Consider the following 10,123-nt stretch of genomic DNA (forward strand, 5'->3'; position numbering starts at 1 on the left):
TGTCTGTCACACTGTGCTTACTTTTATTCATATCCAACTGGGCATGAAAATCGTCACCAACAAGCAAAAAACAAACACAAATTGATTTCTGGAAAAAAAAAAAATATATATATATATATATATATATATATATATATATATATATATATATAAGAAATAATCTCCAGATAAGAGAACGCGCTCCTGCAAATCAGTAACAGATCCCCAGAGGATCCTCACATTCAATTACAGGCTTTCAAACCCTGATGTTCTCCTTTCATTTAGCTCTTTTTTTTTTTGTCATTTGACAGAGAAACTCAATTACAAAGCTACGCATGCGCGGTCCATTTGATCTTTACACATATTTCAGGAACTGTTTTGCATCTTTTGCATGGCTTTATACAACACATCAGATCTACAGGTTACTTTTAGGAATATAATAAGCCTTGATTCGGCTGGGAAATTAAATCATAGGTTATTGATCGCAAATATTTGCATATGAACGAGCAAATTTTTTTTAAATAAAGTAAAAAGGTAGAAATCATATCAAATATCAAATAAGGACTCTGAGTTTGAGTTGAGAGGCTTCACTGATCTCAGGACAGTTTCTCCTACTGTTATAATGAACAATGAATAGTTTTCAAAGCAGCAAAGTGTTAAAAACTCAGTTCATTGTGGTCCAAATAACTGTTGGATTGAACACCGCAGTGCTGATTAAAGACTCGGAATTAATTTAACGCAAAAAAAAAAAATCAATTCTGTTTTAATCCAGTGAACAATCTGTACATTCACCTCTGCAGATTGCAGGTGTTAATTCCTAAATTTAAAGAGGAAAAAACATTTCTCTTAATTGTGTGTTCATCACTGCAGGAGAAGTGTTACTCATTAAAAAAGAAAGACGAAAAATGCGCAAGTTTAAAAATAAGTAAATAAATAAAATAAATGAATAAATAGGAGCTAACTTGGGTTTTTTCATGTTTATGCCTTCATTAAAATTCATAATAAATTAAAGCACAGATTTTAAAAATGTATATATCACCCACAGTATATACACATTATAAATAAAAAAATGTTTAAATAATTATAGTCTATGCTAGAGCATATATTATATTAAATTATATTAAATATTTTCTCCATGATTAAACACACATTCATAGGCTACAGAAGTTATAAATGCAATACTTTCTTTAACAATAAGAATAATGAAGGGATTTTTTTGTAACAAATAATCTGGAAATACGTCACTTGAGATGCGTGGTTTGTTTTTTGCTTTTTTTAAAGCAATTTTACTTGAGATGCGGTTTTTCCGAGACCTCTGTTAAAATATTAAATATTTTTTCAAATATTTATTTTTTCAGAAATATTTATTCGTGAACATATTTCCCCCCAGAACACAAGGATGGCCTTTTTTTCTTCCTTTAAACAACCTGCTGAATAGATTACTGGATTTCAGCCCGTAATAATTCTGGTCATTAAGGTAAAAATTCAGCTCTCATATCCATCACCATCACTGCAGGCCTCCTTCACCTGTACACATCCACACTTCCGCTGTTTACTGGATTATTTCAGTGTTCCGTAGTTAAAGCTCAATAAGCCTGAATGTCTGAAAATGTCAAGGAACAAGAGAAGAAGTGTATAAAAGCAGAGTGAATATTAGAGTGCTCATGAAATCTGCTGGATTCATAAATAAATAAATAAATAAATAAATAAATAAAAGAAGCCTGTAAATGTGTGTCAGGTCGCATATAAAAGAGTGGGATTATTTTAAGACTAATTTGTTTGCATTATTTACAAAAAAAAGAAAGAAAAGACGCTGTTTTTCTAATTAGACCACAGATGTGGTGAATAATGATGCTGGTTAAAAACGTGTGCGCTCTTTAAATTTAATCTTCGTGTGTAATTGCTTCCAGCTATATTTAACCCTGACCCTAGGGAGCACAACAATGTGACGAAGGAAAAAAAACCAGCTTTTAAAATTCACAAACATTTATTTTCTTGTCATTACAACCAAATGACCTATGAACATGACGTGTGTATCTGCTTTCTTTCTTTTCTTTTCTTTTCTTTTCTTTTACACAACATAGCGACATTCTCTTCACAGATTATCTTCAATGTAATAATAATAAGAAACAAAACGTATGCACAGTCAGACAGGAGGAGAGGTAATGCGAGTTACATCAAAATCAACGCCACATCATTTTGTCTAAAGACAAAAAATATTTAAAATTAAAAAATTAAGGGGGAAAAACAGCTCGATTTGACACTGATATTCCGCTGTTCGGGCAGAAACCCCACTGTCTCTGGCAATGTGCTTTTGAAGAGAAAAAAAAATAAAATAAAAAAAAAGAAAGAAAGAAGAAGTAAACCTGAGTCGATATTTTTCGGTCTCTCTACTATTAAAACAGTGCTTTCCCTTATTTTTTTTTTTCACAAAACTCACAAAATTTATATATAAACCATAACAATAGCAATAACAATCTGTAAGCGCGCCGACAGGAAAAATCCACTTCACAATGAGATCAGATCTAATTAACTGAATGGTTTCCTGTTTAAAAACAACTGCACAGGAGATCAAAGGTCAAAGGTTAACCTCGGACAACCTTTTCGCTTTTTTTTTCTTTTTAAATGTTCATTTCTGCCTGCACAGGATGTTTCTCAATATTGTACATATTTACAGTTCTTAAATATATCATTAATATTTGTTTGTTTGTTTGTTTGTTTGTTTGTTTACACTCAAATTTCCAGGCGGAAAAAAAGGAGAGAATTTTTAGCCTCACAAAAAGTCAGTTCCTACCTTGGCAAAATGTCGAATTTTATAAACGGACCGCGGCGCATTCGGGCTCGCTTGCCGTTCTGGGAAAAATGACTAAACTCTGAAAAACAACAAAAAGTTTGTCGTCCCCGTTTTACCGGAGGAAGTCCGCGCACGAGCTCGGTGCAATCGTTTCCGGAGAGAGGTTCAAGTGGTTGGAGGACGGTGGGGTGAGCATGGCGAGGATCTGCGCCTGACCCGCCGGTAGCTGCGCGCTGTAGGGCGCCGACGGAGGCGAGCTGGTTGCGCCGATGATGTTGTCTATGGAGAAAGACGGGCGGCGCGACGTGTTCGTGTCCGTTTTGTGAGGCGCGAGCGCCGGACCGAGCTGCGGATAAAAGGGCTTCCTTAGATCAGTTCCCAGCAGAGAGGACGGCACGGTGTGCGGAGACGAGGAGAAGATGGAAGAGGGCACGGCGGGAAGGGGACACGGAGCGCCCTGGAAAGGGAACGTCCCAGCCGGGTGGTGGTGGTGGTGATGGTGGTGTGTGTACGCGTGGAAGTTCTGCAGCGCCAGTCCGTAGCCGCCGGCACCACCGGCACCAGGGCCGTAACAGCCGTAAGGGCCGTATCCAAATCCCGGGAGGAATCCGCCCGCGTCACGGAGAACCACGTCGCTGTTCTGGTGTCTCTTGAAGCGCTTCCGCCTGCGCAGAAAGCTCCCGTTGTCAAACATGTCGGCCGACTCCGGGTCCAGCGTCCAGTAGTTGCCCTTTCCCGGATTCCCGGGTTCGCGTGGGATCTTGACGAAGCAGTCGTTGAGCGACAGGTTGTGCCGGATGGAGTTCTGCCACGCTGGGAACTTTTCACGGTAGTACGGGAACCTGTTGCTGATGAACTCACAGATCTCGCTCAGCGTCAGACGTTTCTTCGGGCTCTGCAAGATGGCCATCGTGATTAACGCGATGTATGAATACGGCGGCTTCACGAGCGCGTTTTTCACCGGTTTGTCCCCAATTAATGGCTCGGCGCCGTCTCGGGATTCGCCCCGAGCCCCGACGCGGTCGTCATCCGGACACTCGGACCCGCTGGCAGCGCCCTCACCGACCTCGTGGGACGACAGAGGATCGTCGGAATCGTGGTCCGGGTGGAAAACGCGGTGGTGGTGGTGGTGGCGCAGATATTTCCCATCTCTCACACTGTCGCCACCGACCACATCGATGTCCACGTCGTCGGACAGCGGCGGGCTCTCCGACACATCCGTCCCCAGAGTCATGCTAAAGGGCTCGTGCTGTCCTCCTCCTCCTCCTCCTCTTCGTCCTCTCACTCCTTCCGCGTCCAGGTCTCGTACACGATGTTCTGTGAGCGCGCGCTGCTGAGGTCAGTAATCAGTCCCGACCGGACTGCCGCGTCTCTCGGTCTTCATATTGTTTTTTTTTTTTTTGAGTGTGTGTGTGTGTGTGTGTGATGACGCACGGAGGCAGCGCGGTTCGCCCCGCACAAGCTCCGGAGTCTATTACCCCCTCCTCATGCTTCTCAAAAACTATTTATCCCACGGGTCACGTGACCGGCGTGTCAGGAACCAAAGTTTACAGCAGAGAGCAGTGAAGAAGGGAGGAGGCAGAGAGGTGTGTGTGTGTGTGTGTGTGTGTGTGTGTGTGACCGATTCACTAAAAGTTCGACATCGAAAAATCACCGTTTTGCTCTCAATTTAAAACCTGCTGTGTTTGTGTTTTGTATTCGGGATGAAACGAACCAACAGAAAATTATAAATGATTAAATTATTTTTTAAAATATCTTGTTCATTTATTTAAAGTGTTTCTGCATTATTATATCATCAACACTTTTTTTCATTCAGTCCATTTTAGAGTTAGTGTAAATGTTTATAATTAAATAAATATTGTCGGGTTGTCAGTGAGCTGCAGGGCATCTTTACAGATCCGGGATTCAAATGATAATATTTGCTTTAAAATGCTAATATATATAGATAAACAGGTAATAATTTAAGTTTGATAGGTTTTTCTCAAAAACAGAGAGTCGCTCGGAAATCCGACATCATTGTCTTTTTGTCGCATGCTTAGAAATGATTGTCGGAAAAGCAGCCGAACCTTCAAATCAAAACAGTCTGACTGTAATCTACATATGTGCACATTTAATTGAATAAAAATCAATCAATCAATCAATCAATCAATCAATCAATCAATCAATCAATCAATCAATAATTCACTAAACACTTCGACTTAATTTCAATTAATTCAATAAAGCTGCAAACGAGTCATTATTTATGTGGTCTGTTATAAACTCTCCGACATTTAATAATACAATAATTAAAAGCTTATTAGATTAAAAAAATCCATTCAGTCCAATAACCATATAGATCTGATTATTTATTATTGTCAAATTATTAATGAATATACCTGCCTAGTACTGAACTCCAAGACTCCATGGAAATGCAAAATGAATATGAATAAATGAACAGTGAAATGAATTTAAAATAAATAAGTTTCACGGAGTAGAAACGATGAAACATCGGCGTTAGAGTTCTGGGGTTTATTAGTTAATTTCTAGCCTATAAAGTCATATATATTTAATTTGCATTCCATGTTATGTAGGACTGTAATGTACTATATGTAATAATAATAAATAATAATAAGTCGTTAAATATTATGGTTGAAGTCACAATTTTTCGGAAAATTAATTTGAATATTAATCATGGGAGATTCTTTAAACCTTTGTTATATGTATTAATTCTATGACGACTCTTAACTCGGCGCTTCTCTCCAGCCGCTCAACACACACACACACACACACACACACACACACACACACGTCTTCTTCAACCTGCTCCAGTTTGTCACATGACTAATCAATAATCAAAAGCTTCAATAAAATCAAGCGTGGTCGAATAAATACTTCTATCTATCTATCTATCTATCTATCTATCTATCTATCTATCTATCTATCTATCTATCTATCTATCTTCATTTTCATTGCATTACTCTTCTTCATGACTGCATTCAAAATGTCCTTATGCATTCAGTGCAAAGAAAATCGATATAGTAAGAGGGGTTTGGTGCATTTTATCCCGAATCAGTAACAGGATTAAAAATAAAAATAAAAAGTGAATAGATCCATAAAGATGGAACAAAAGGCTCAGGAGACACACACACACAAAAAAAAACCTCACACTAGAGGGCCTAAAATTCTCTCCAAGATCATAAATAATTATTCTCACTACATCATTCTACTATATAAAAAGAAGAATCAATTACAATATATGCATCTAATACATTATATTACAATATAATTTTCTTTTTAAAAGCATTCTAATTACACCGAGTTCTCTAAACTCAGAAGGTCAGAGCAAGGGTTGTGATCATGTTGCCAGATTTTTAATAACCCCTCACTTCAAAATTTGTTTGTTTATTTTAATCATATAAGACACTGCTTAGTAGATTGATTTCTTTAATAAACGCGTGTGATTTTTAATTGTCCTTATTCTATTGATCATTAATACATTATTAAAATGTCTCTCTGGCTTAGAGAAATCGTGCTCCTTCTGGAGACTCCAAACCTCAAGGATAAACATCTCATTAAAACGCATAAAGTGAATGTGATGAGCTCAGTCGGGAAAAATCACATCTTTCTCAGTGTAAACGAGTAATCCAGATTTTACTAAATATAACCAGATTTGTCTTTTGTTCGTTTCTGGTTGCGATAGATAGATAGATAGATAGATAGATAGATAGATAGATAGATAGATAGATAGATAGATAGATAATTTCTGACCCATGAAGGTTGTGTTTACACGGTGATTACTGCGCCACCCAGCGACCAATTAGAATCTTTGGCTTGAAATTTTTTAGTTTTTTTCTCGGATTACAGTACAATCCAATTGTTTGGAGTATCAGTACAATCTTGTTTATTAATTTGAAGGAAAATTGTAGCCTTGATTATTTCAATCAATGCATGCAATCTTCAAAATATCTCAGGGAAAAAAGGGAGTAAATTTTAAAACATTAAAATTTCCTTGTCACTGTGGTGGTATAATCTGATCTCTTTTGTACCTTGTAATCTGTAGGTTCACCTGGAAATGTGCACATAGTGGACCTTTCAGATAACTTAAACTCCATATTAACCTATTCGACTAAAACTTCAAGGTTACATTAGATTTTACAGTAATGTGTAAAAACCTTCATGGAAAAAAATGCTGTAGAGAAAAGATGCCTTCAAACATGATGAAACTAAATGTTTCTATATTTAAACACACACACACACACACACACACACACACACACACACACACTATAAAGATCAGTCAACAGTAATAAACTAAATAAAGTCTATATTTGCTGTGAAATATAATAAATAGTAATCTCAGGTAGAATTAGTGCAGTTTTATAAGGTGCAAGTTTTACTGAACATCTTCCAGAACCAGACTCGGTTCTTCTGGACACTTTGACAGTCTCACTCGCTTCTTATTTTTGCAGCAAAACCCAATAGCCTTCATTATGATTTTTTTTTCTGAAAAGTGTCTCTTATGTAACATCCTGCTTTCTTCAGTGACAAACATTTTTCTGTCACATTTAATCTCGTCCTGGAAAACTAATGCTTGGAATCTGAAATGATTTTGTACTGATTTGATAGTGTAGAAGTCATAAAATATATACAAGTTTGTACTAAAAAAATGAATAGGGTGCCAAAAACTTTACATTTTTCATAACGTGACTATTTTATGACTCACTCATTATGGACCTAAAATGAATTTCAAAATGCATATCATCTTCACATTCCCAGGTAAAATGTACAAAAATTCATAAAATCATTATATCATATATGTTGCTTATGCTTCAGATAGATAGATCATTTTGATAATTATGAATGAAACAGCTGATTGAACAGGAGCAGTGGTTGAAATGATCTTAGTCTTGACTGCCATCTAGTGGACACTAAAGAAAGTGCAACAGCAAGTGTAGACCACAGAGATGGACGATTTTCTAAACCATGTTATTGTTGTTATGGTGTTAAAGCTAGACGGCCTTTCGATTTCATAAAATCGGTGAAATTTAGTTCCTTTTGAAATGTGGTCATTGTGATATATGTTTATTTCTGTAATATCTCACAAAATATCAGGCCATTCTGTGGCTGGGAAGTTATTTAATTTGAGGGGATTAAAGCAAATAATGTGCATGAAATCGCTTGCTTCACGCAGTCAAGCAGACAGAGGAAGTCCGTGTGTATGTGTGTGCATGTGCAGGTTTCCCTTTGACCATGCACTGACAGTTCCATCATTCTGTCGCTAAATGAACAGCTGATCACACCGAGGTGCTCGCTGAGCGCCGATATTTATTAGTTTGGTCCTGCGTTTCCTTTCCTTCGTATATAACATAACGTCTTTTCTTCTCACTTTCTGTTACTGTAATCGCTCTTTCATGTTTCATTCGCACACTCACATCCTCCATTTTTCTCTCCTGTTTCAAATTTGTATCCCACAATGCCTTGCGTGAAAGGGGAAAGCCCACCACATGATGCATGACGTAGTATCTTGTATTGGGTCATGGTGAAGCAGGAAAAAATAGCAGAGAATTTAGGGCCACATGGAGATCTCATCTCATCTCATTATCTGTAGCCGCTTTATCCTGTTCTACAGGGTCACACGCAAGCTGGAGCCTATCCCAGCTGACTACGGGCGAAAGGCGGGGTACACCCTGGACAAGTCGCCAGGTCATCACAGGGCTGACACCCACATAGAGATAAATTCATTAATTGTTCCATTTAACAAAACAAATAAAATTGGAAGTCTGTGATTTGAATTCAGTAGCTTTTGGCCCACTAAACAAAAATAACTGGGTGTTGGGAAAATTATTTTTATCAAGTTTCAAATCAAATCAAGTTTATTTGTACAGCGCTTTTAACAATAAACATTGTCGCAAAGCAGCTTTACAGAATTTGAACGACTTAAAACATGAGCTAATTTTATCCCTAATCTATCCCCAATGAGCAAGCCTGTGGCGACGGTGGCAAGGAAAAACTCCCTCAGACGACATGAGGAAGAAACCTCGAGAGGAACCAGACTCAAAAGGGAACCCATCCTCATTTGGGCAACAACAGACAGCCTGACTATAATATTAACAGTTTTAACAGGTATAACCCTCAACTGTCCTCATGGGGCCGTCCTTCACAGGAGTGGGGCGATAAAACTCCGACCAGACACAGGGCACCAGGATGGATCAAGCAGGTCCGAGGGGCAGAAGAGGCCAGCATCTCAATCCCAGGATCAACATGTAACTCAGAGGGACAGATGGGGGGGGAGAGAAAGAAAACACGTTGTTAGGTATGCCCTAAAAATGACAAGTATTAAATCTGTGTGGTAGGCTCGCAGAGACGAGAGTCTTTACATCAGGCATGACGCACAATGGCATGTTAATATGGTAAAAAATATATCATGACCTGCTCTGGCTGGATGCTTGATTGGGTGATGGGAGCACACTCCTCAGCAATGATGAGATGCAGATGGGACCCTTAGGCCTGGCCAAGACAATTCAGTTACATTTCACCGGGTCTGGGACATGCGACAGAACGTCTGACGGCTGATTCCCTGCAGGCTACGATAGCCAGTCGAGGTCCCCACCGTCTCCACCAAAAGATTTCCTGTTGACTCCATGTAACTCAGAGGGACAGATTTGGGGTGGGGGGGGAAGAGAAAGAAAACACAGGTGGTTAGGTATGCCCAATGTCACCTGAATAAGTAGGAACAGTATACATATTGCACCGAGTACAAGCAGGGACTCCGGCAACTAACTATGACAGCATAACTAAAAGGAGAGAGCCAGAAGGTAACACAGGCATGAGGGAGCCCCGGGACATAAAGCAGCCAGCCACTGCACCGTCAACAAACTCGAGTGAGCAAGCGAGTGGGGACTGACAGCATCCATACATCCCAGTTTACCAAAACACTCTATGTCTGAGGACCCTCCAGATCTACTCCTTTACCTCATAAACACCATTAACAAAAGGCTTGACTAAACAGATATGTTTTCAGCCTAGACTTAAATGCTGAGACTGTGTCTGATTCCCGAACATTACTTGGAAGGCTGTTCCATAACAGTGGGGCTTTGTAAGAAAAGGCTCTGCCCCCTGATGTAGCCTTCACTATACGAGGTACCAGCAGATAGCCTGCACCTTTTGATCTAAGTAGGCGTGGCGGGTCATAGAGGAGCAGAAGTTCACTCAGGTACTGTGGTGCGAGACCATTTAGTGCTTTAAAGGTCAATAGTAGTATTTTATAATCAATACGAAATTTGATTGGGAGCCAGTGCAGTGTGGATAAGACAGGCGTGATGTGGTCATATTTTCTAGTTCTAGTAAGGACTCTTGCTGCGGCATTTTGAA

At 39.1% G+C, this 10,123-nt stretch overlaps 1 protein-coding gene across 1 annotated transcript; it reads right to left on the reverse strand.

Moving 5' to 3' along the window:
• Positions 1–2,341: 2,341 nt before the first annotated feature.
• foxd2 (forkhead box D2) lies at positions 2,342–4,219 on the reverse strand. The gene has a single exon (XM_060930933.1). It carries the CDS (start codon positions 4,005–4,007, stop codon positions 2,886–2,888), a length of 1,122 nt encoding a protein of 373 aa, XP_060786916.1. The 5' UTR covers positions 4,008–4,219; the 3' UTR covers positions 2,342–2,885.
• Between the last annotated feature and the right edge of the window lie 5,904 nt (positions 4,220–10,123).

Source organism: Neoarius graeffei, chromosome 10 (genome assembly GCF_027579695.1).
Source record: "Neoarius graeffei isolate fNeoGra1 chromosome 10, fNeoGra1.pri, whole genome shotgun sequence".
Classification (NCBI taxonomy): domain Eukaryota; kingdom Metazoa; phylum Chordata; class Actinopteri; order Siluriformes; family Ariidae; genus Neoarius; species Neoarius graeffei.